This window comes from Acanthopagrus latus, chromosome 21 (genome assembly GCF_904848185.1).
Source record: "Acanthopagrus latus isolate v.2019 chromosome 21, fAcaLat1.1, whole genome shotgun sequence".
Taxonomy (NCBI): Eukaryota; Metazoa; Chordata; class Actinopteri; order Spariformes; family Sparidae; genus Acanthopagrus; species Acanthopagrus latus.
The window spans coordinates 6,312,183-6,339,097 of NC_051059.1; the positions used below are offsets into that span (position 1 = coordinate 6,312,183).

Sequence of the window (26,915 nt, forward strand, 5' to 3'; positions counted from 1 at the left end):
TCGACTTTGCATTTATCTCCTCATGTTTCTACTTTTATGATGGATTTTTGGTCCTCTGGAGGCTGAAAACACACACACACACACTCTCTCTCTCTCTGTCTTTCTCTAACTGTATAGCTGAGATATGTTTTCCTGCTGTGCAGCAACGGCTTCACACAATCGTCTTCATTCCTGTTTCTACTTAAGCTTTGGATCCAGTCCGCGTTTTCCGACCCAGTTTCTGGCCTGCCAGTTTCCGAGCCCCAGTAACGCAGAGTGGTGCAGTCGGGGAGCAAGAAACCTGGAGGTCCAGGAAAGACAAGACGGAGGAGCAGTGTGATCGATATGAGAGGTAAAGACTCCAGGTAAGAGCTGGATTATATGATAGCAGCTGGACCCAAATTGGAATATTACTGCAATAAAACAGGTGAGTGGGTCCAGTTCAGCTAAAAAAAAAAAAAAACTACCACAAAGGAGGGATAAAAGGAGAAGGATAAAGTGACTGATATACTAAGTGAAAATCAAAGCACAGAAAGCCTTTTGAAATTACTTTATTTAGTGAGAAAAGCTTTAAGATATAAGTGAGAACACACACAGAGAATCTCAGTGAGAAAGCTAGATCATTATCATTACTATCATTATCACTAGTATCATTATCATTGTTGTTAAACTGTTTGTAACCCCTGACTAGGAATGTAGCACCGTGATTTGTAAACAAGTACAATGACAAAAACGAGTCATTTTCAGATCTTTCAATTTATTTTCATTTGAGATGGATTCAAAGTAAAAAAAAAAAAAGAAAAGAAAAAAAAAAACAATCAAGTTTCAAGAATACATAACCCCCTTCCCCATTCACTGTCCCCACATATATAAAATTAAGGCCACTTTCAAAACTGTATGTCACTGTCCAGCAGGACTTTTTAATGACAATGTACAAAAAACATTCTTTACACAGAGGACAACAACAATAATAGTAATGGTCATAATAATAATGACAACATCATTATAATAATAATCAGCACTAAAGACACTGATATAAAAAAAAAGGAAAAGACACAGTCGCATTTATTGCTTAACTCTGATACGAGTGTTTCTCATGCTTCATAAGAACTTGAGCTAATGTTTTGTTTCCCTTTTACGGTCCATACTGGCTCTGACATGTTACTTTACTGGAAGATGAAGAAACACAATGACTACGCCACTGTGGTTTCCAGATGTTTATGTTAATGTGAGAGTGCGAGTTTACAAGGGGGAAAAAACAAGCGATCATACGCGCTCTTTGCTTTTTTTTGAAGGAACATGCTAGAATGGGCATCTTGAAAGATGCAGGTTCGAAGCTGAAAAATTCACAAGGACACAAACACGGACCACTGACAACAAAACCTAAAAAATAAGACACAGAAAAAGGCTAAAACAAACAGCAATGAGCTGGCGTCAGTAACCACGAGGCAGCCCGAGACGCGAGGGAGAGCCGAAAAGAAAAGAAAGATGGAAGGATGGAATAGTTGAAGATAGAGCAGAAGGAACCAGGCAGTGGTAAGACTATTTTGGAACCCAAGTCGGGTGCTCTTCCTCCTGCTCTTTCCCCAGTTTATCGCACTCTCTCCTGCTCTTATCGTCTGTGTTCAACGTTTCCTTCCACTTTTTTTTCCTCTCTTTCTCTCCCTGTCTTTCCCTGCCCCCTCGCTCCCCACCTCCACCTCCACCTCCTCCTCCTCCTCCTCCGTCTACACCTTGTCCAGTAGAGATCGTTGGCAGTAGAGGAGTCGGCGTGGGGTGCCGTACCGACGGAAAAACACCAAGGCTGCCAGCGTCGCAATCACACACACTAACAGGAACAGTGGCACAACCACCGCTGCTGCTCCGCTGCCACCACCAACCCCTTCCTCCTCATCCACCTTGATAATGATCACCTCCGTTTCCTCATCCCTCTCCTTCTCCCTTTCCCTCTCCCTCTCCCTTTCCCTCTCCCTCTCCCTCTCCCTCTCTCTTTCCCTCTCCCTCTCTCTGTCTCTAGTTTTGTCTTTATCCTCCCGTTCCTTGTCCTTCTCCCGTTCCTTGTCCTTGTCGTGTCCACCTCCGCCTCTACCTCCGTCCGTCTTGGGATCTTCGTTGGGGCAGCCCATCCAGTCACGAAGGGCTGACTTGGGGTATCCCGGCTCCACACGCATCATCTGGTTGTTGAACTTCCAGTATTTGTTAGCTTTGTAGAAGTAGGTGTATGCTGAGGGGTGGAAAACAAAAATGTGAGAAACAAACCTTTTCACATGAGAAAATACTCAAAGAAACGCGAAACACACACACACACACAGCCCCTTACCTTGATCTTTGCTCATGAAGGCTGCCTTGATGTTGTCAGGCACTCCCTGCCACACGCTAACTGCTTTGGGATAGCCATCATCAACAGATTGTGATTCTTCATTGAAACGGTAATACCTAAAGCATACGAGACAGGTAAAGAAGGATGGAAAGGAAAAGAGAGAAACAGCAAGTGAGTTCATGTTCGCACACAGACCCCCGAAAAACTTGCTCCCTGACTTGCACTCTGGGTTAGACTTGACTTGACTTGGATTTGTTCTGAGAGATGCGCTACTTGAATTGGATTTGTCTAAGACTTGACTCAAGTTTGCCATGAAAAGGACTTGAGACTTAATTTAGACTTGTCTTGAAGGATTAGAGACTTGACTTGAGACTTGTTTTGATATACTTGATACTTGATTTAAACTTAAAAGACAAGTCTTATGACCTCGGACAAACTGGACTTAGACTAGTCAAGAGATTCCCCAAAGTTGCTGTAATTCACCGTGTGTGTATCTACAAGACTAAATGTCGAGACAGACCACAAAACTGGTGTTGAAATATTGCACATGGATTGGTGTTGACTTCCCCAACAATCTGACTCTCTCTGAACAGACGAGGAGTAAAGGTGCTGTCTGGTCATAGGGCATGTTGTTTTTGAAATAAAAGCCTCCTCTTGCCTTGGACTTTGTTTATGTAGGTGGCTGTTTGCACTATAATCACTGACTGCCATACTTTACCAAACTTTTCACAACAATGACTACGGTTTAAATATGGGGAGGCTTAGTTCCTCAAGGTCTGTTTAAATGTTGCAATGAGACTCAGGTTTGTAATTCAGGATAAGTGGCTGACTCCAAGCACTGGGACCTTATATGGTCAACATTCAAACATGTGTTTGGTGGGGGTGATGCAATTGGATTTTTCTTCAGTATTAGTAGTTTATAAAGCTCAGCACAGTTTTGTTGCGGGATTTGACACACACACACACACACACACACACATACACACACATACAACTAAGATGACTAACTTGTTTGCCCTGAAGTAGAATGTCTGTCCAGTCGGGGTGTAGAAGAGAGCTGCGTCTATTCGATCTTTAGGAAGCCCACTGCCCATTTCCTTTAGACTTTTAGGGTAACCTGGATCCAGAATTGATTCAGTGAACACCCAATACCTGTCCCCTGGAGAGAGAGTGAGGCAGAGTTTGGACAGAGATTCAGAAACAGAAGATGACCGTTGGTGAGATTAATACACAATGTATGAAAGAAGGATGATGGATGATGTCTGCTTTTTAAAAGGGGAAATGTTGTGAATGTTTTGTCGGTGTACTAAAAACCAGACTCACCTTTAAAGAAAGCAAATTTCCCATCTTCCCTTTCAAAAGCAGCATTGACATGAGTGGGCAGTCCCCTCCAAAAGTGACCAATCGGCATGGGATACCCATCCAGAACACGGTTGTTACGTACCCTCCAGAACCATTTATCCTGAAAGAGATGAGATTCATTAACAGCCTGCAAGGCAAACTGTCATATCGACAGTCCAACAAGGGCATCATCGTTTACCTTGAACACAAACATTTCTCCTCTGAGGATGCCGATGGTGTCGAAGTGCCCATCACAGATGTTGGGACCAAAGCGAGGCATGTCTGGGGCGTATGTGGGATCGGGGCCATGGTTCGGCGTACGGGGTGTTACAGGAGGGGGCTGAGGGCCTGATCCAGATCCTGTGTGAACAAGGACATATGAAAATGATTTTCAGAGACCCAACCTTAACCTGTACACATCACATAATACTGGTCTTCGAAGATCAAATGAAACGTAATGATCCCCCCATGTAGATTACAGGTCATGAAGAAGCAGACAACAGAGAGAATACAAACCACCGACGATTACACATACAGAATGAAAAATGGTTTGGAGCAACAATATAACATGTTTTGGACAAAAAAAATGTTGATTTAGACATCATGGGAGAAATTCAACGTATTACTTCTATCTTTCAAGTCTACAGTTTTCTCTCTGTGTTTCACTGAAGGTCTTTATGCTTCAAACACTGAAGAGTGAAAATTGCAACCAGCAGATGAAGACAGAGCTCTGTTTTGGATGATGATGTGGCTGCTGAACTGTGGAAAACGCACCATAAAGTTGCTGTATGCCTCTGCGATCGTCGTCGGGGAGTCGGAAGGTCTCAGTGTCCATCCACTGGTAAAAGGGAGCCATGATGGCTGACGGATCATTGGAGTGCTCCAGACCAAGGGCATGACCCAGTTCATGCACCGCAACCAGGAAAACATCATTACCTGGAATGCAGTCAACACAAAAACACATTTAATACGACTTAATGAAAGTAATTTGGTATAATGAACTGAGTTTGATCTCATGCTGATGAAGACAATGCGCACTGACAGAGAGGAGCAATGTTGCTATTTCCTCATTTTTAAGTGACTCAAACACACGCATATCACATCAGTAAATCAACAACAGAGTCATCTGCAGGTCTGGTGATTATGTGTCAGACACAAACAGCTGATGTTGCAAAACCGTGTGTCTGCCGAGCCAAAAATAAACACTTCTCTTCTTCTATTTCTGCGGCATTACCAAAGCAAAGGCACGTTCTCCCTTAAATGCAGCGACACAAGACTGGACCTGTTGCTGCTCGTGTTTTGCTCACAACAGCAAAATAAATAGTCCCGCCTCCCCGGCATAAAAGTTAACTCCCGATATTTGTGTCATCACATTTTTAATCTAAAGTGAAAAATCCCCTTGTTTCAACACAGATTCATCAGAGCCTCACCTAACAGATCCTTGTTTCCAATAGTCCACGGCTCAGATGCATCAAAGTGGGTGTCCCCTCCGATGCCATTTCCAGGGAAATAGGCATGTGCCAGGAAACCTCCCTCCCCATCGAACGGGCTGCTGTCACCATGGAAACCCTCGGCAAAGAAGAGCATGATGTCTGCAAACTCCTCCACCTTGTCCCGTATGTAACTGTAGGGGATTTCCCGGAAGCGGAGCGGGGTGACGCTCTCCCACACCTTGAAGGCCTTCCTGATGGCCTCGTGGGTCTCGTACTCACCAACCTTAGGGGTGTAGTTCTGTATACTGAAGAGTGTGTAATAGTGTGTGGGAGTGAGAGGGGGGAGGGCGGGAGAGTTGAGACAGAGTTTGGAGTTATTCCGTCTTTATGGGAAAACAATTTCAGTTATTAGTCACCTCACTTGTTTTTGGTTCACTGGGTACGAACGTGTAATTTAAGCAGAAAATTCAAAAAAGTCATAGGTACTGTTCCATCATGTCTTGTTTGCAGTTGCAGCACATTCACTTTGACGTTTGCTGACTTACGAGAAAGTGATTTCGTTCTTGTTCCACTTGAGGCCCTGGATGGCGTATCGCTTCCTCCTGAGGTTGGTCTTCAGCTCAGCACCAAACTTATCTGGCACGCCGCAGCGCGGTCGCTGCATGGCCCTGGAAAAGACGAGACATAATCCACTCAAAACAAGGTAAGAAATAGTACTTCTTGTCTGCGTTTTGAAGGCTGTACTTTTACGACATGTAAAATAAAGCTGTTCGATTGCGCTCACTCAATAGTGTTGGTGTCAAAGGTGCCGGTGACGGTGAGGCCGTAGAACCTCTGCATGGCGGCAATGGCTGAGGGGACAGACTGCGGGGAACGAAGGGAATGGGTCCTCATGTCCCCTGGAGGCAGGTAACCGTACTGCTGCAGCCATGACTTTAAAGCAAAACAAAAAGGAGACAACAGTGTGACTCACGAGTGACATTGCAACACGCAACCAAGGAAAATCCAGTCGCAGTGAAAAAAGGCTACTTTTGAAACATTCACAGAAACATGTGATACCTCAGCTGAGATTGCCGTTAATAAAAGCCAGGACCAGCACTAAGAAACTATTTGGTACGATACCGATCGTGACTTACAGGGACGACAAGTTCGGGATGTTTTTGGGCGACTGCAGCAAAAACACATTCCTCCCTGACAGCGAAAACAAGTTCTTGAATAACGCTGTGCTGTGTTTTGATATCTGGATATTTGGACAGTCAGAGCAAAATTATTTCAAGCCACTGGCACGTCTCCATTTAATGACTAAACACAAAAGCTATTCAGCCATCATTCAGCTCGCCACTGAAGACTGTAGCGGATGGAAACTAAGGTCGACATAAAAGAATAATGCCAAGCTCAAGGCCCCCCCCTATAAAAAAAAGCTTCAAACAAAGTCGGGTCAGGTTTCAACATAAACACAGCCGGACAGAAACTGAAAAAGGAAATCCCCCAAAAAAGAGTTAAAGATTAACCTCAGTTTCTACACTGAAGTCATCCTGCAGCGACTTGTTTGTGTTTCGGTGCAGATTGTGACAGTTATAAGTGAACACATCGGTTGGATTTATACATGAAGAAAGACCGAATCTGAAGCTCCTCAAGCATGTCTTGTGATGGTCACCGAGTTCGTCATGCCTCCAGTTCCCTTGGTCTCGGCTTAGCCTGACCTTACTTTCCCCTGGAAACCCATTTCTCTGCGGTGCTGGTTTGACATCTGGCCCTGTGCCAGCGGCTTCGCTCCGCACCTCTCCCACACAGCTTCTCCTCAACTCTTTCCCTCTCAAACTGGAGCCGAAAAAAAAAAAAATAGTGCAGAAGCTATTGTGAGCACAGTGAAAACCGAGACCACTTTGATATTCTGCTGCGCGCAGTCACTTTGTGTGCTTGTAATGCACTTTTAGGATGTGTTTGATTGTTTGGATATAGCATGGGCTCGGCTGATAAAGGCTACCTGTCAAAAATGACCTTTTGGGGGGTGTGTTGGTGCTTGATGGATAGGTTTACTTGTTGTTTGTGCAAAGAAGGGGACTGAGGGAGAGAAGATTGAAATATAGGGAGTGTCCCAGGGTGAGACTCGGGCCTTGGGCAACCTCAGCCGATGTCTTCAGTCGAGCAGCAGCGTCAGTCAGTAATTTAACCGGGAATTTCTTCAACCTCGCATCCAAACCTCAAAGTCAAACTCTTCCCCCCACGTCCATGTCTCTGTCTTCGCCTCGTCACTCCACCCCTTCTCCTCTCCGCTCCTCTCCCTCATCCCTCGCTTATGGAAAACCCAGAGACTTGAGGGTAAATACTTATGAACAACCACACCCAGATCCACTCAATTATTGCCCATCTGCCGCTAAAGGTTGCTAAATACAATGAAAGGCAAAACACGTTGAACTGCCTTGTTTCAACATTTTTCCACTAATAATGCACAGTGCACAGCAAAAGACTGAAAGCAGCGCTCACATGGATTACCTGAATATGTGCTTAGGTCTGCGGGTTTATATTTACGCGTGACTATACTTGTTTGAGTTTGGGCAAGAGTGAATGGCAGATGGATCATTTTGGAGGCCCTGGGAGGTGTAATCTCTCTCTCTCTCTCTCTCTCTCTCTCTCTCTCTCTCTCTGTCTGTCCTAGAGAGACATGGAGGTCTCGGTGTTTAGACTTCATCCCTGAATGAGCCCTTTCTGGTTCTGACTCACCCGTGGAGCTCCACTGGTCACATAAAGCCTCACTGTTTGCCACTGTTGCAGCACGTCCACATGAGCGGGAAAGTCGAATACACAACTTTAGCATCTGAGAGCTGCATTTCACCGTGGATGTACGGTGTGTGAGGGGTGATCTGACTGCGCTTGAAACCTTATTCTTCTCCCGTGCGCCTTCACTGTTTTCCTTCCTACAGAATCCGAACTTTGCCCTCAGCTCAGTCAAAAGACCGCTGTTGAGTGACACTGGACATTTGTTTCAACATTAAGGCTCCCACACCTCTTTCATGGGTCCCTCAGGTGACTTGACAAAGTCTTATTCACCGTCACACTTGGCTATTTTTGACCACACTAATGGGTGAGTCTGGCTGAGTAACTGAAGTAGTAGCAGGAAAAGGAAATGGTCACTATTTACAGTGGCACAGGAGATGACAGCCCAGGCTAATACAGTCCTCTGATGTAGAGCGGTGATTGCCTTTTTGGTCAGTCGTACAGCCACAGCCCACACCGGTGAACTTAAATACCCTTTCACTGACAACCCACCATTTCATTTATTTATCCATTACTTATACCCTTATTACAAGAGTAAATTCATTATATTTGCTATAACCATATATCCTTGAATTTGAGCTATTTCACTTATCCATTATTTTAAGCAAACTGTCTGAAAACTATATTCATTACTAAGCTTATTATTTCAACTGTTCATCCATTAGGCTACTTAAGCTAACTAGGCTATTTCAATTGTTTCATTACTTTAAGCTAATTATATTTCAAAAGTTTGACCACCAGTTGAAGCCATTTGAAATTCTCTACATACTTACCCTGGCACTTTGAAGACTGCTGTTCACGTGTTAAGAGTTGACACGACATAAGAATATATGTTTTTATTCAAATATTAATTTCTTTCCTCCCAATTAGTTGATTAGTTGATTTCCTCTCTAATTAGTTTGTTGTTGCTAAATCCACTCTGGGTCCCTTGATTTTTAAGAACACACGGGCACAACGAAGCGCAGCGCTGAAGTGCTCTCACGAAGCCGAATCCAGGGTGGTGAGGTAAAGGGGCGCAGCTTGCTCATCTGCAGTGATGTGAGTTTATTGTTTAATGGAAGATCTACAAAGAATCACACAGCGGTTGCTATGGATGTCCTCCTTTTGCATAGGATGAGACAGCGAGGGGGAGGGATTGCGTTTCAGAAAAGAAAGAGAGTCAGTTGTTCCGTTCGGTGAGGGCCAATGGAAAGAAACTCTGGTCAACAGCGATGGGAGTCCAACTGAAGCATGCTGGGTATACAGCACACACACACACACACACATACACAGCTCCTCATTACACATCCACTCACTCTGCCCAGAGTGCTGCAGTATTATGTCAGCTGTCATAAACGTATGAAATTATTGCTCCCACTTCACTTGCAACAGCTCGTTACTGGCTGTTAGCGTGTGACTGTGTGTGTGTGTGTGTGTGTGTTTTTGAGGGAGTTTGTGTGTAGGTGGATTCAGCGTAGCACGTTTAAATCAAACTGGTTACATTCTTTCTTGCTTTATGAACATTTGCCCGAGGCTAACGCCGTTCCTTTAGGAAAACATTTATGACCTTGCTGACCCCTCCGGCCGGGAGCTTCTCAACTCACTTGTAGAAAGATTTATTAAAAAAATTGTATGTGTGTGTAATCTCCCAGCCGTTGTCTATTAAAACAAATCTCCTCCAGCCAACAATAAGACAAAAAAGTGGGAAATCATAAGAGTCCACAATGTAATTTGAGCAATAAGTCAATCCCGACTAAATTTCAGTGACAGGGAAAAAGGAAAAACGCTTCCCCGAAATTTGGGTCACTGCTTACTTCCTGTGTGACCAGGAAATGAGATAATGACTTAGAGCATTACCTTATTTCCTGTAACACCTCCTATCTTTCCACAGGGAGGCTGCCCTCGGGCCACCCACTGGTGATCTCTAGGATGTGACTTTGTTCCTTCCTTTTATTCTGAGAGACACCAAGATGGGACTAGTGTAAAGTCAACCAGCCTGAATTCTCTTGCCTCCGTGCTCGTTCCCGTTAGGATCAGATGTAAAAAAGACAGACTGTACATTCATACAGGATGTGTGCACGACAGCTATGATTTACATCCTGTCGTTTTCAGCTGGTTAATTGCTACATTTTCCAAGTGTCCTTTTCCCAGATTGCATCACTCGCATCGCCACAATGCCTTTCTTTCTTGTCGGCAACAGCCCCCCTCACTGTCTTCCCCGCTCTGCCTTCATCATGTCATCTCATGTCCATTTATCTTCCTTTGTAGTGAATGACCTCAGCTCGTAGCAATTTCTGTGTGCGTGAGCCTAGGAAGCGATCTGTGCACGTTTGGGAGAAGATGTGTGTGCGTGTCGCACGCAGGTGGCTGCTGACACACCAAGGTGTTTTTAGCCCGAAACAAAAGCCCACTGCCCGCTTCCTGTCTCTGCCACAGACCACAGGACATGACTTGTGTGCATCTACATCCTCACAACCCCGACTGTTTATCTCAGCAACGCACACCCACTGACCAGCAGACAACCACTCACTTAATTAAACCTATTGCTAATTAAAACTCAAACATCCTCCTCCGTATAGCGGAACTGTGCACTGATATTGGTGACTTGTGGGTTTGTGGAGGCATGTGAAGTCACAAACATCCCCTGTCGCATTGACGTTAAATGAGGGACACAGGAAGCAGTGGTTTTACAAAAATGTCATAAAAACAGAGCGCGTGAATCACTTCATGAATATAAAGATATTGAACCAACGCACTTTCCAGGGCAATCTAGGTCAAACCTGTCTGTACATTTTGGTGAAAGTCTTTTTTTTACCATTAAAATCATTATGTTGTAGCTTGGAAGTTCCAGTTTCTCTCATGCGGGCTTGCTCATTTTTCAAAGTCGATGTTGCTGTTTTTTTTGTTAAGGTGCTGATATAAAAAGATCCTCTCAAAACGGAATTTCTAAGGCAACAAACATATTGAAGCTCATCTACAAGTTTGAATTTCTAGATTCAGGTGATAACTTGATAACAGTTACGCTCATGCTGTCTGGCCTAACTTGCATGACTGCCTCCTTTCTTTGGACTTTTCCAGCACATCTTTTTTTATTTTGCAAGAAAAATGGCTTTGACATTTGAGGTGCTAGAACTACCAACATGTTGTCGAGTAGCCTCAAAGGGGAGTCAGAGCATCACACATTTAAGGAAAAGCATTATTTTGTTGGTATGATTTTAAAAGTTTTTTTTTTTATCTGTTCCTAGACCAGTGATAACCAATAATTGATTGTTCTAATTGAATCTAAGCAGATGACGAAATTCTTTCAAATTTGTGTCGCTGGTATAGGGTTAGGGTTATATATGGTCCTTTGAACATATAACAAACAGCAGAAATGACTCATACATATGTCATGTAAGATTTTAATTTATGGATTTATTTGTGTCTTTCTTAATTGTTCTCGACTGTCGATTATAGACACGTATTGCCACTGAATAGGAACAATCCCTTAACTGCATCAGAAAATATTAACAACTCAGATTTATTTTTCGTCAAGTATTCAAACAATAAATCGTAAAAGCCATGGCAGGTTCCAATCCTAGGCTTTGGATTGTGTTCATGGGCAAGTTCTTCGGTTTACATCTGAGTCACAGATTGGCCTTTGAGTTGACAGTCTTATGTAGGTCAGTGGAGTTAACTCCATTTTCTTCCACTAGCACAGCTGGAATTATTCCGTAGGCCACAGACAGGAGAGAATGATTGGAGAGACATTTGGCGCCACTGTGTGACCTACCAATATCATTTGGGCATCTAAATGCACAACCACACACGCTCATACATGCACGCAGAATGCAAGCCAATGATGCTGAAAGAAGCCGGTGTGTGTGTGTGTGTGTGTGTGTGTGGTATCATAGCAATGTCACTTCCTGCGACATTAACACAGAACAGAGCTGGAGGATTGCTGATACTGCAGACTGAACCGAACAGAACAAGAGCAGAGCAAAGAGAATGTACAACACTAATTAGACCTGGTACCTCAGCTCTGTGGGCGACTGGAAGCCTTTAACTTAACTCGACTTCAAACTGTGCCAAGTGTTTTTCCACAACTGACCATGAGCTGAGATGCTGCAGAGGCTCTCAGACTGTAAAAGCCCACCTCCCCCCGAGTCTGCTGCGCCCTAACTCTGGGCAGATGTCAACAATTACATCTCCCCATCCCTCTGAACAGAACTGTACCCACAGCTATCAATCCCCCCCCCCGCTCTCCACAAAAATTGCCTATGTCTCTGCCCCGACCACAATACAAGCTCATGCATTTCTCATTATTTGCTTTTTCTCTCCCTCTCCTGCTTTTGCTCCCTCAGCATTTCTCACTGTTTTCGTTATCGTCATTATGGGCTGCTTCCTCTGACCCAGGGTCAAAGCCTCGCCCATATTCCTGCCGAACTGTTTAACTGCTATTTATAATGATGTTTAACAGTCAGATCAAATAAAAAGTAAAATAAAAAGCAGGAAAGATCCTTCAGTCTTGTGAGATTACAGTATTTTACATTTGTTCATAATTTAAACCTTTCTTTTACTCCTGAACTCTAGATGTGTTTCCTTATCCCAACTTTCTCACCATATTGTTTGTTTAAATTCTAGATTTACTTTTCAGGTTACAAGCCAGTTTGAGTTTAATTATTTGGTTTATTCATCTATTCTGCATTTATTTATCTAGTTTTATTTCTATTTTCTGGGTTCATCTGTCTCATATAATTGCTTGATTCTCGACTTATATCTCTGGTTTATTTATCATATTTATCATCAGTCCAGGATTTTAATCTGACCTAATTCTTCAGTTCTGTATTTATTCTATGTATTATTTATTTATTTATTTCTACTTAACCCCCCACTTTTTGGATTAAAAGACTTTATTCACTTTGACTACACCCCTCATCCCTGGCTTTATTCCTCACCTCTGGCTTTATTCCTCACCTCTGGATTGATGTGTCGCTCCGTCGCCCCCTGCGCGCTCAGCTCCCACACCACCGCCAGCAGCAGCAATCGGACAAGCGATTTCAGCTCCGGTGCCATCACCTGACGCTCTCTCCCCCCCTAAAAAACAAAGCTAAAACTGGACAGCTCTTCCTGTGACACTTCGCGCAAACTTCACTGTGCTGTTTGTCAGAACATCATATGTAGAGAAAAAAACAAAAAACAAAAAACGTATCCTACGACCGATTTTCCGGGCGAAACTGAGATCGATTCTGCGCACAGCGCAAAAAGAGTTTCTAGGGGATACAGAGAAACTCGAGTTACTTATAACACGAGAGGTATTTGTCCAGTCTGTGCATTCTTCTCGCCTTTTGGTGAATTTTAACCAAGTAATCGGACGTTACTGGAAGCAGGAAGTCTGAAGAGGGGGGGGACCCTGGAGCTGCACCCTGTGCGTATTTTATGTCCAAGTTCTACTCTGCTCCAGATGCTGCAGCCGACTTTGTTGTCATGAAGCGGTCCTAGCTCCTCGCCGTCCTATCTTACAGTCGGTTTATTTTGATCCCCCTCTCCTCTTCCCCTCTCTTCCAGCTGCAGACGTGGTAGTTCGATACTCCCTGGAGACCTTTAGCTGGAAAGCAGAGGGTTGTAAACCTCCCCCTCCTGATCTGCCCGCCCCTCTGACATGGAGGGCTGGAATCAACTTGGTGACCTTCACATCAGACTTGGTACGGTTTGGTCTTACACTTGGGGCTGTGATTAAATGCCCCGGCGCTCCTTGAAATACACGAAGCTGTTAGTATTTACAGAGAGAGCGCAGACACCGAGACAATACCATGAACTCACATCCAACAAGCAGGAATTTAGGACAGTTATCTGTACAGTCACTGTAGCCGTGAACACAAATGTGACCTCACCTTATCAGTTTAACCATTTGTTGAGACATTTCAGCCATTTTAAGAAAAAGGTTTTTCTCAAGCCCAGGGCAACAAACAAATACTGTTTAGCTCTTATTTTCATAGTTTCACACTGTTTAGGGTTTTTTTTTTAAAATGGGGAGCTCATTATCAGTTTATTAATGGCTGTCCTCAGAGTAACACATTTCCCACCAAACAGATTTATACTTCTGTCTCACACGGATTCTTAATGAGTGTTTAACAAGTGTGACCAAACGCACTGTCTCTCTGTGCAGCATCGTGCTGTGTTCAAAAGGGGGGATTGCGCCCTCTAATGCACACATGGCACATACATTTAAACATGTCATGAGGTATAACCTCCTCCAACACTTGCATTGGATTTTATTGTCTTTCATGTTGCTCTCTGTTTTCTTTAAGTGGAAAATCTTTCGTCCACTTCCGTATCAAAGCCAGTGATGGTTTTGGTTCCCAGATTATACCTGCAAGTGGCTGCATGCAAACTGTGGGGGAAGCATTCAGAATCTGTACTTGAGTAATGATGAATTAATAATCTAATACCCAATTGTAGAAATACTCCTTGAAAAGAAAAAGTTACTAATGCACAGAATTGTGTTTTATATACTGTTAAATATTGTCTCATTAGATAATTAATTTTAAGCATTAACCTCAGAGCAGGATTTACTGTAAATGGTGGACGTGGAGCTGATTTTTTACCTATTTTGTATGGGACGTAACTAATGATTATTTTCTTTATGGATTCATCTGCTGATCGTGTTTTTGAATAATTGATTGTTTTGGGTATTTAATTTTTTATTTATTTATTTTTTTCAAAATCATGTCTGCTGTGAAAAGGGTCCATAGGAAAAAAAAATCTCAAAATTATTAAGGTAAACAAAATATTTAAAAGAAACGCAGCAAATCCTCAATGTTGAGAGGATGGAATGGTTACATGTTTTGCCATTTTCTTCTTTTAAGAGAAAAAAATAATTGACACTTGAGTTTTCATTGATCATCTGACAGTTTTGGCTGTACTTGTATATTGTAAACTCCTGGATAGTTTAATCTCTAAAAAGTAAAAAGTGCAATATTTTGACCAAAATTGCATTTAAGTGGAAAGCACAGTACCCGTGTAATTGTAATCAATTACATTCCACCACTGCCACAGGCACCCTTTGATAATTGATATTTTGTGGTCGTTGGCATGCATCAGCTGCTGTGCTGGTTATGGCTGAGGAAAGACAGCTGGTCTCATCCATTCCTCCTGTCTTCCTGGTTGATTTTCCACAGGAGAATCCAGTCTTGACTTTCTTGGCCGATAGCAGAGATCAGTGATTTGACTGTAGGTGATCATCAGCAGTGAAACTGGATACCCAAGTATTCACACATGCTGTGTTTACACATAATAACAAGCCAGTATACCCTCAAACATGACAGAGCGAGATTTTGGTTTCCGAATGTTTTTTTTTTAATATGGAGAGAGTGAAAGTACAGCTTACAACAAACAGACATAGACTTCTGATATATACAGTAACTTAGAGTTTTAGTAACTGAAAAGGTGTCACAGATATTACGTACTTTTGGACCAAACAACAATCATAATATTCACAAAGCTGAAGTTCAAAAGTCACACACAAGACCATGTCCTCACTGGGTTCACAAACACTGCAGATGTGCTTCTGATCTGACAGGACAACAAAGTGAAAAGTAAACCACAATGACATGAGTGAGTAGTTTATTTGTACCACAAGATCGGGACAAAGACTTAATATTCCCCGTAGAAACACATTCAGTTGGTTGGCCTGGTTAGCAAAACAAAAGTTTGTAAGAAAAACAACTTACTAATTTCTCCATTTATATAGGTTCCCTTGGCAGGAAGGAATCTTTTATATCTGTAAAGATTGTAGGTCATGAAGCATTTGCAAATAGATTTTCTTTTGGTTTGCATGGGCCTCTTTCGGTGCCAGTGGGATCAGATTTGGTACATGGCACACAACACAACACAATGAGTTCCAAAATGTTGACATACTGACATCAAATTTTTGAAACTCAAATTTTATTGTAATTCTCTGCGATTTACACGTTATCATCAATAATATTAAATTTGTTCAAATGTTGTCAACTTTACTATCTGAAAATAGTAGAAAACAAAAAAACCCACTGATAATTATTGACCAGGTCTGATATGAAACATTTATACAACAGGAATACTCTTTTTCGTTAGAATATGCATCAAACTATTGACAATGTCAGCCAAACAAAAGTAAAGTGTCTCTTTTTTTAATCAAATCCATCAAAAACCCAGACTCATTTTGTTACGTCTCTATTATTTTCACCTTTATTTTTACAAACGCTTTCACTTTTTTGACACAAGACCAAGCTGGTATGACTTAAAACTTTCACATACAAACATATTACTCTGACTATCATACTGACAGGCTACTTGAAATGTGTTAAGGAAGCAGTACTACGCAAATGCCCATACAGTTTCACCAAAAGGTAAACATTGATTGACAAAAAAGGACACTATCCAGCCAATCACGCTCACTCGAGTGATGACCCCTCAGTAGACTCTTCCCCTGCTTCATCAGGGGCTTTTGGATCCATCTGAGATCGACCAGGTGATTTTGCAGACAGGGCCGACTCATTCTCTCCTTGGCTGTCAGCAGTTGGATCATCGGTTGGCTCATTACTAGTGTTGAGAAAGGCTTGGTACTGGTTCCAGAAGCCTACTGAGCTCCTGGTGGCAGGAATGTTCAAGGAAGTCATAGATGTGGAAGAAGGAAGCTGGTCAGTAGAGGAACGACTACTCCGAGCTGGTGGACGTGTTGTTTTGGTTACCACACCATGGTGCTTCATGTGCCCCTAGGAACATAAAGAGTTAGTGTCAGGCTAACTATCAAATATTCCCCATATAATCCAGTGCAGAGTATATTCCATGAGCAGTTATATCCAGCATATGACTGAGGTATGCAACTTTTTTAGTTATAGTACACATGGACAAGTTTTTCTGGGCTAGTAATCCAACCCAGTGGCAGTCTTCTTCAGGAAAGGTCAAGACCCATACTGTATTGAAATACTTTCATTTGCAAGACAGGACTCAGTACTAAAGCTACAAAATATTGTTTAAATCTTCTGAGAGAGATTTGTACTATAACATTTATTATTTTTAGAATGACATTTTATGTTTATATTAACAGTATATCCATTCACCTCATCAAGAAAGGTTATTTTTATCTAAAAAAAAATGTTTTTCTCACCTTTAGTCCACTACGACTGGCATATTCTTTTCCACACTCAGCACAGCAATAGGTCTTCTTTTCAGGACGAGACATGGGAGATGGGAGGGTTGGGGCGAGGCTGATGGGGACAGAAGCTTCCAATTCATCACTTGGAGCCAATCCACTCATCTTAACACCTTCCACCCGGTCTTCCCTCCCATATGAACCAAAATGAAAGCTCTGACGTGTCTCCCTTACAAAAGTAGCAGCTCTGTGTGATGCACCCCTTATGTCAGCACCACTAGTGTCAGCAGTCTCCAGAGTGGATGTCATTTTGGGGTCCTCGTCAGGCACAGTTGCTTGGTCTTGCTTTGGTGTTGCTGGTAGAGAGGACTGAATTTTGTCTTCGTCCATGGGTTCTGGTGATTGGGGCCTTGGTGAGACTGAGTCTAATTCCAAGGTTGGTGTTGCGTTAACATCAAGTGCATCTTGACTCAGGACTGGGTTAGAAGAGGTATTTGGACAGGTGTACGCAAAGGGTGTGCCAAGGGCAGGTGTGCTTTTTAAGTCCTCCAGGTTTGATCTGGAGCCAAGGAAGGTGTCAGAGGAGTCGGATGTTCCATCCACTCCAGAGTCCACTACCATAGCATTAGATGACACTGTTGTTTTGGTGACAGTGGAGGAAATTGGTGAAGAGGTGGACTTAGGAAGATGGACATCAACAGTGGCTTGTTGTTCAACTTCACTGTCTTTGACAACTGGGGAAGCTTGGTCTGTCTGCTGAGATGCTGGCAAGGGGGCACTGACACAAAGGACTGGAGGGTCTACACTGCCTGGTGGTGGAGTTTGTGTGGTGGGATTTATGAATGGGTCAGGACTAAGGTCAGAAGGGGGGATGAGGTCTGGGCTGGAGGACCCAGAATTGCCTGCATTTTTAGTGAACTCGGCTGTTTTCATAGAGACAGGGGCTGAACCAGGTGCTGGAGTTTGAAATTGTGAGCTTGGGGCTGGGCTCTTAGAGTGGCCTGCTCGGTCAGGCAGTGTTTCAATAGAGGCAGTATTTGGGTCAGTGGACTGGGATTGTGATTGTGATTCTGACAAAGTTTTGACATTAGATTCAGCTAGCATCTCATGTGCAGAATCCTCTGTGCCTTCTGTGGGCAACTGTCCACCAAGGTGCATTCTGATATGGTGCTGGAGCACTAGGGCATTAGTGAACTTGCGCTGGCACAGTGGGCAAGAGTTCTGGACCCGTGCATTGGGTGGTCGGGAATGATGGGTGGCCAGATGTGATCGCAGGCTGCCTTTGGTCGAGAAAGATCTGCCACATATCTTGCATGGAAAAGGGCGTTCTCCAAGGTGTGTAGCCTGGTGCAGACGAAGTGCTCTGGGACAGCTTAGCACCCGTAGACACACCCCACACTGATTAGTTGTCAGGTTGCCGGCTGCGCCTGTGATACCTAGTGATGGTAGCAAACCCCCTCCCATGGCCCTCGCTCCATTGGCACTCATGCCTAAGGCAGCAACCATCTCATGGGTGAAGTTTGAAACAGAAGTGGAGAGAAGGGTTGAAGAGGGTGGGGATGCCATTACATATGTGGTAGAAGTGCTGGCATTTGTGAGACGACTGTTGGCTGGACTTGCTGAAGAGGTAGTGATATTGCCAGATAACATCTCCAGCATGGAAGAGGAAGAAGTCCATGGAGAGGAGGAGTGGGGAGGTGCCTTCTCTAGCTTCTCCACCAGCCTCTGCAGCTTGGAAGTTTCAGATGTCGGGGTGGAGGTAGCCATTGAGGAAGGCAAAGAGGATTGAGTGGAGGTGGGTGGACCTGGGACTTTAGGAAAAGAAGAGAAAGGGAATGAAAGAGATTGGCTGGAAGAAGCAAGTTGGTGGGAGCCTGGATTAGAGGGTAGCGGGGTACGTAACAACCCCAAGGCTGGATGGTTGTAGAGGGATGAGTGTGCAGCAGAGGTAGAGGAAGAAGTAGAGGCAGAAGGGAACAGGAGTTTAGGTAGCTGGGCGAGCTGGGAGTAGGCTGCAGGAGAAAGCATTGGGGCATGAGGGGGGGTATTTTCATCAAAGTGCTGCTGTTTGGTACCCTTGAATAACTCTGTGATGGTAGAAGATGAAGACAATGAAGGGTTTGATAGTAAGGAGGTAGCCAGAGAAGAGGTGGCAGCTGAAGAGGAGGAAGATGAGTGAGATGAGCTGGAGGTGATAGAGGCTGCAGCAGCTACAGCTGCGGCCCTATTGAGCTGCAGAAGAGAGTGGGAAATCAAAGCCAGATCCACACTAGGGGCCAGGGGTAGGATAGAAGGGGTAGACCCTCCAGTGCTCCCCAGAGAAAAGCCAGTGCTGGTGCCACTGACCTCCAAATTATCTCCACATGTTTCATCCTCAGGCCTGCTTTTTGGCTTCTTCTGTAACATATTCATGCCACTAGTACTGCCACCACTGCTCAGGGTCTGTCCCATATCTGACCCCCCAGTGGCCCCTAATGCTACCCCAAACAAAGATGGTGGCAGGAGTGAAAGTGAGAGCTCTGGGTTTTGCTCACGATGTCGTAAGAAGTGCACCTTGAGGTTGCCTCGTGTGGTGAAGCGGCTGAGACACACTGGACATTGGTATGGTCGTTCCCCTGTGTGTGAGCGCAGATGTATCTGTAGGGAAGAGTCACTGCTGAACATTTTTCCACAAAAGCGGCAAGCATGCTGGAGGCGACTAGAAGTGGTAGAACTGGATGCAGTGGAAGAGTCTGCTCCCCCAGAGACAGACTGCAAGTGTTGGGAGTTTGGGACCATGGATACTGATGTGGAGAGGGATGAGTTTAGGAAGGATCGACCAGCATGCCCACCCAATGAAGTTGTATTTGGAGATTTCTCATGAAGATAGCGGTTGGGCAGAGCTAATGACAGGGCAAGTGGATAGTTGGAGGAAGCCATCGAGATGGCAGCAGAGGAAGAGGTTGAGGGAGCAGCCGATCTAGAACTCACCCTCATATAACCATGACCCCCTGCAGTCCCTCCGGTGCCTTCAATCTGGGATTTGTGGGGCTGCAGGATTTGAGACAATGAGCTGCTGGGCTTTGTGGGTTTGTTAGCTGCCTGAGATGGGAGCAGGGATGAGAAACATGCCAGGAGAGGAGCCACAGAGGTGGAAGGCTGAGGTGCAGTAGGCTGTGTAGTTGGACTCGCAGCCCTTTTGCTACCTTCCAGGCAGAGCTGTGGCAGAGGAGGGAGGAGTGGTTGGGAAGGTGTTTCTATCGTATAGGATGCTCCTCCAAGGCGTAGTACCTGTCGACAGATCTCCTCTGTTATCTGCATTTGGTGGATCTGCCTTTGCTGCAGCACCCGCAGCTCCTCCAGGATCAGGGCAATACTAAGTTGGGCCCTAGAGGGTGCAGCTGAGGCAGATGTCACTCCTGGGCTGGGAGTTGGAGTAACAGGACTTGGGGGGCCCTCAGGCACACGGCTGGGGCTTCCAGGGTGCGGTGGAGGACATAGGGAGGCAGAGGATGATGAGGAGGAAGAAGAGGTGGTGGTGGTGGCTGACAGCCCCAACTTAGGAGAGGCCATGTGTGCGCTTCCGGGGGGGTGGATGACGGCACTTGTAGAAGACGTAGGATTGCAACCAGACAGTTGAAGAGTAGGTGGATGTTGAGTTTGGGAAGATAGAGAAGAGTAAGGGAAGTCAGGGGATAGGGAGGGTTGTGGGTCTTTGAGGGGCTGGTGTGACGGCTGGATTGGTGAGCAGGAAAGGGGTGGACCCTCAGTGGGTAGAGAGGGGGTTTGAGAGCCCTTTAGAGATGAGGGGAGTGTTAGGGGCAGTTGGGAGCTTTGAAGAGAGGAAGATGCAGAGCACAGGGGAGAATCCAGGGACTTCACTGCCAAGTTGTCATCTAGAGAAATTGAAAGAGGAAAATCTGAATGTAATTTAATCATAATTACAAAACAAAATAGACAATTTACATGATGGTTTGCAATAATTTTTACGATTGATAAAAATCAAATCCATATCTCAAGACGCAGAAAAAGAACTTACAAGGACAGCAGTGACAGTGACTAAGTACTGTTTTAGGTGGCTGCTAACAAGTGACTTGTAACCTCTGCATTTAATTTCAACCACCTTATCATCCACCATTGCTTTTCTTTTCTTCTTTGTCCTGTCTGTCCTCATCAACTGCAGCCGCACTACCGTCACCACACACACACACACACACACACACACACACACACACACACACACACACACACACACACACACACACACACACCATCATCATGCACGCATGCACACACACACACACACACGCACACACAGATTCCACTGATCTGCAAGAATACACTCCTCACCCGTAGAGGAGCCTACCTTGTTTCCAGGGCAACACGCACAAGACAATGAACTTTTACCCCCCCCCCCCATAAAAAGCCACATCCACACACCAAGACACTCTTCCATCCCTGCCCCTCTCTCTTTCATTCTTCCTCTATTCAATCTGTCTTTCTTTCATCTCCTTAAGAGCCCTTCCCCCAGCAGCCCAATGGGGTGTTGGGGGTTAGGTCCTGGTTGGGTACTGGACACTGTACTGGTTGCCTGATTGGCTGGCAGACTTGACCTTAAAACACTATGGGGTCAAATTCCTGATACGGTTTAGGACCAGGCAGAGGAAGAGAGGTGGCGTGTAAAGAAAACAAACAGCCTTGCAGACAGACAGGATGACTCACAGACCATCAGCAAGCTAACTTAGCCCAGAAAAGCATAGAGGGACAGAGGTACTACATACCTGTCAATGTACAATGCACGCACAAAAAAAGCGAACACTTTGTATGCACAGGGTTGCTCATTCACACACATACAGAAGTTGAAGCTGTTTGCTTGAAAGCGGCAATTTTACAATGAGGGCCCTATTCTTGTAACTAAAGTGGACAGACTGACAAATACACACACTTGCAAGCGCACGCGCGCACACACACACACACACACACAAACACACACTGTCACATACACACCTCCTCATGGGTATGTTCAAGCTTCAGTGCCCAGCAACAAAGCTGAAAGGGGACAATGGGGTCTAATGCTAGTGCAGTTAGAACACCTTATACAGTGCCTCTCAAAGTTTCCTTTTCCTTAACCTTCTCCTACTCATCTCTTCCCTTCTACAAAATCTGTAATGTGCCTTTGTTCACATTTTCTAATTCACTTGACTTAAATGTTCTTTTTCACCAATATTTCTCTGGGGATTTACTGTTTATCCCTCTACTCTGGGTGGTCCGTGTCTTTGAACCTGGCAGTGATGAGGAGTGAAGACATTTGGGTTTTACAGGGTAAAGACAGCAGCTTAATGGCTGCAACCTCAGAGAATGAAGTAAAGACTATGTAGGATGATACTTTCAACAAGCCTTATTCTTCTGAGTGTTCAAGTATGACATGTACCTGTATATAGTTAATGTAAATTAAACAGATTGAACTGTTTTAATCATTCCAGAAAGATACCCTGTGTAAATGATGGCTGAGATTAAATGATTAACTCTTCAACAAAATAATAATAAAAAAAAAAACATTTTAGCATCTTAAGTCAATAATTACATTTCTTCAGATTCCTCAACTCTGTCATGCTAGGACAAAAGTTACAATACAGTGCGAAAGGTTTAGGCATCAATTGAAATCCTGCTGTAAAATGGTACAATAACTACACCATTAAGTATAATACTAACACAATGAACCATTAACTAAAATAGTATTAAGCTAAAGTGATTTCTCTGAGGTCTAAACTTTCCATTCAGTTTGAATCCAATCTTGTATTCTTTTGATATATATCTCTTTCTCACCATGCTCAAGTATCCCACAGGCACCGAGGGTCAGGCTCATAAGCTGCTGGGGTCGTTTCTGTTTCCGACGGGACATGCTTCTGCAGGATGGGACCAACGCAGGGGCGCATTGGCCAACACACAACTTTTAATCTGTCTCCCTGCACACTGAAAAAAGGTAGGTGTCTAAATTACATAAAGGCAAAACAAAACGGAAGAAAAACTAAAGTATCATCTCCAGAAATGTGACAGTGGATGCTCCTGGCTGATGAGTCTCAATAAAGACTGTCCACGTTGGTGGCATTGTGGTGCAAAGAAAGAAAAACAGAACGAAAGTGCCATGTGACAGTTTCTCTCGACAAGTCTTCCTTTTCTCAAAACTCACCATTGGCCCTCCTTCGCTCTCTCTCTCTCCACTCACACACTCACACACACGTGTGTGCACACACACACAGCTCACTTGTTCATCCACTACTTTGCATTCAAATGGTGAGTGAACACCCCTTCTTTTGAGCCAGGAGTCCACTGCCTCTTTTTAGCAAATGCTCATACATTGACGCTCAAGTTCATCACATAATAGCCCTGGCCTGGTCTTTCGATCACTGATGTGAGCCTATAAAATCTAAACCTCACTTTGTGTGCCCCCTGTGTGTAAAAGAAGATAACTGTGCGCACAGGTGGGGCGCTAAAGCCAGGACTTAAAATTAATTCAGTTTTTCTTACATGAAACCAGACATATTATGTCACAGACCACCTCCTCGCGCACACCTATTCAAGCCCATTCAAACTATGTGTGTGTGTGAGATTTCACTGAATCCTGGCTCCTGTGTGAGCTCAGTAAACACAGCGGCTGGAATGAGGTGGAATTCGCAACAATGGCGTTGAGGGAGCACAGCTGAGTGAACATCACCCTCTCAGAGCCTCTCCAACACATAAGGCCACTGACTGGAGGCACAATGCTCCCTTTTCACCCTCATCCCTACTGCTTACCACGTGGAGAGAGGTAATGAAAGAAAGACACAGCCAGAGTGAGGAGGGAAATAATTTTTCGCCCGGGCCCTGTGACACCCCCCCCCCTCCCCCCCCTCTGTGTCTCTCAGAGGCTTGGATAGAATAATAAAATGCATCCGAGATTAGATATGAAGTCTGAATGTTAGGCTTTAAGTATTTAGAATATGGTTGTGGAATCAGTTGATTCTATAAGTCGGACTTATTTATCGGATTTCAAATAGTCCCTCCTTTGTCGGACAAAAAGTCATATTCTTTTAACGCACTGAACAGTTTATCATCGAGATTTGTAATATTTCTAAAGTAGGCCTACGAGAACAGTTTTCTGCAAAGCGAGCAGTGATTTTCCGAACAATATCAAATTAATCAAAAATAAAATCATAAAGCTGTAGTCGTGCGCGTCGACGCGTAATCGATAGTATTTTGTCGAAGAGGAAATTGTGATAACTCCGGTAGTTATAAAGTGTTCGAAAACCGAGCATATCATCGCCCTTTTCACCAGAACTCTATTGTGCCAACAACGCATTCGTATTCTTCGTGCCATCTTGCCAATTTGTTCGCGTCGGTATCCGACCGTCGGACGTTTTTAACACCAATGTGTGGAAACAGGCGCAAAATACGGCGGTGAGATGCGCGTCCCCGCTACTGTACGGCGACCTGTTGCACGCAACGCGCGCTCCCACATCATAACAAGTTATGATTCATAAAATATTATGACTTCGACAAAAAAAAAAAGAAAAACACAGTCCCGGATGTGCATTTCCCCCACAGGCCGCTCGTCGCCGACACAATCCCTCCAAATATAACACAAAAAAAAAACAACTTACCATGTTGGAAACGATGATTTTTGGCAGCGGTGTTGTGTAATGACAAGAGGGCAAAAAAGGCTCAGGAGCTTATGTAGGGGAAGATCGGCTCCGTCTCTCAGCCGGGACACTGGCGCAGCATTTCCCTATTCACTCCCAGGGATGCGCAGTCGGACAGCCGCATTTTTTTTTTCAATTATTTATCTCCGTCGCAAAAAAAAAAAGAAAAAAAAGAAAAACGCGATTCTTTCTCTTATGACAAAGGGTTATTATGCCTGAATGTATTTACTCATAGTCCGCTGGAGGGGAGGAGAAGCGGGGCGGTGCAGATGGCCGTACTTCGCTACAGGGGGAGGATTATTTTTCTTGGCCGTGCGTGCTGCTCTTCCTCCTCTCTTTGTATTTGTCGGGCCCTGCTCTTGTCAGGCCTGTCTGCGCTCTCTGCGGTACTGTCTGTCTGTCTGTCTGTCTGTCTGTCTGATAGCTGGCGAGCTGTCTGTCTCCCTGTCTCTTATAATTAATGGCCCTCGCCGCCAGACGGTCCTCTGGGAAACAGTGACCACGGTTACCTCCACATTGGCTCTCAGTGTGCATCTCACATAGGAGTGCAGGCCCGGGCACACACACGCTGCTGAGGCACGGCTGGATCGGTCAGACGGGGATTTAGGGTTTGCACAGGTGTGCGTGAAAACACCCTCCCGGCCCCTCCCCGGTCATGCAACATCATAATTCATATTTTTCATATTTTACTCAAAAAATTATATGGAATCTTATTGATGGCAAAATGTGTTTCAAGTGTTGATTATGCCCGTATAGATGAAAACTCACAGTCTTTAATTGGCGGGCTTTGACTCGTAATGAATGAAGCACACATCATCTAAAAGCCAAGTGACCTTGATTGTCTCCAAATACAAGTGCCTCCACAGACAGAGGCAGGCACTTGGACCTCTTTGCCATCATATTTTTTTGTAATTTAAGGGAACAATAAACTGGAAATATAAAATAGATAAAACTAAAATAAATAACTAAAACTAAACATAGTTATGATATAAAGCACAGTGATCACAGACTCATAGCACATTTGGTTTCGTATGGAGGTATTTGTATGTAGGCTTGCTCAAGCATGGTGTTTTGCTCAGCGGCACTGCAGAGCATGAGGAGGTTTAATTATTTTGGTTAAATAGTCATCAGTGGGATCCTTTCAGCAACAGATTAGGTAGGCGAGTGAAAGAATGAGGAGACAGATAGTATAGTTAATGATCATGATGTTGCTTAGCCAATCTGTTTATATTCTTTATTACCATTACCTCGACTTTACATATTGTCTAATCAACCTAGAATCCTGTCTACAGCACTCTGTGGCTGACAGATGCTGTGGTGTATGTCACACATGTGTTTGGCCACTAGGTGTCTCTCAAAGACAAACATTACAGGCATGTTGCAATCAGCTTGGGTGCTTCATCTTTAAATGACAATCTGCAACTGAACATGGATAAATGTGAGGCACAAGTGCACTTTTTTAAAAATGATGATAAAACAATCAACATGTTACAGAAAATATACAGGAAAAAACAGGAAATTAGCAAAAGCATTTATGCTGTAATTTACAAATAATGTCCATCTATAAAGACAGTTTTCAACGTACGCTCAAGCGCATCTTAAGTTGGTTTAAAATTGTGTGTGTGCGTACAGGAATGATTGTACTAAATACAGTCCGTTTGCCATTTTTCGCATCCAGCTGACATGGAGCAAAATCAACCTAAGTGGTGGATCTTTTTTTTCGGCCACTTGACAAATTTAAATATAGTCTTCACTTTCAAAAAACAAAACAAAACTAAAAAAAAACTTTTTTGGTCTTCCACCGACTCAAAAGAAAAACATTTTGCTGTTTAGCTGCTAAAATGTTTCAATACACTTAAAAACTTCCTCTTCTGTTTGGTGCTGGGCAGGTAACCAGTTAGTGATTAGTCAATTTTTACATTTTTACAGGCAGCTGTGTGTCTCTGTGGTCCTCAGGCTCTTCCGCTCTTTTGCAACTCTAGAAAGAGGGAACCTCAACAGTAACGTCTCATGTAAAGAAACCAAAACAATGAGCCCTGAGAGCTGAGGGGAACCTTTTGTTATTCTATATGCACTTACTTATCAACTCTTTTAGACTGGCATAGACGCTGAGGGGTTTGGTTTCCTAAGAAAATTGTGCAGGACATTTTCTTGCTGACTTCATTTCAGTTTTGTCTGGCCTCTTTTTTCGTAGAAAGTAGTTTCGCGTGTCATGCGAAAAAAACTGATGATTCAGTCCAAGCCACAGTAAAGGCTGTGATGACAAACGTCCTCTTCAGTGCAGTTCCTTTTTTAGATCGTTATTAAATTAA

The 26,915-nt window shown here is 44.0% G+C and overlaps 2 protein-coding genes across 2 annotated transcripts; both read right to left on the reverse strand.

Moving 5' to 3' along the window:
• Positions 1-514: 514 nt before the first annotated feature.
• mmp14b (matrix metallopeptidase 14b (membrane-inserted)) lies at positions 515-13,436 on the reverse strand. Its single transcript, XM_037085080.1, has 10 exons — positions 12,787-13,436; positions 5,858-6,006; positions 5,619-5,741; positions 5,071-5,378; positions 4,415-4,576; positions 3,840-4,000; positions 3,623-3,761; positions 3,308-3,458; positions 2,300-2,415; positions 515-2,203 (listed from the first exon to the last, which is right to left on the reverse strand). The coding sequence occupies exons 1-10, from the start codon at positions 12,883-12,885 to the stop codon at positions 1,707-1,709; spliced, it is 1,905 nt and encodes a 634-aa protein (XP_036940975.1). The 5' UTR covers positions 12,886-13,436; the 3' UTR covers positions 515-1,706.
• Positions 13,437-15,419: 1,983 nt separating this feature from the next.
• On the reverse strand, positions 15,420-25,194 carry sall2 (spalt-like transcription factor 2). Its single transcript, XM_037084733.1, has 4 exons — positions 24,565-25,194; positions 22,751-22,897; positions 16,961-20,820; positions 15,420-16,565 (listed from the first exon to the last, which is right to left on the reverse strand). Exons 2-4 carry the CDS (start codon positions 22,824-22,826, stop codon positions 16,245-16,247), a joined length of 4,257 nt encoding a protein of 1,418 aa, XP_036940628.1. The 5' UTR covers positions 22,827-22,897; positions 24,565-25,194; the 3' UTR covers positions 15,420-16,244.
• Between the last annotated feature and the right edge of the window lie 1,721 nt (positions 25,195-26,915).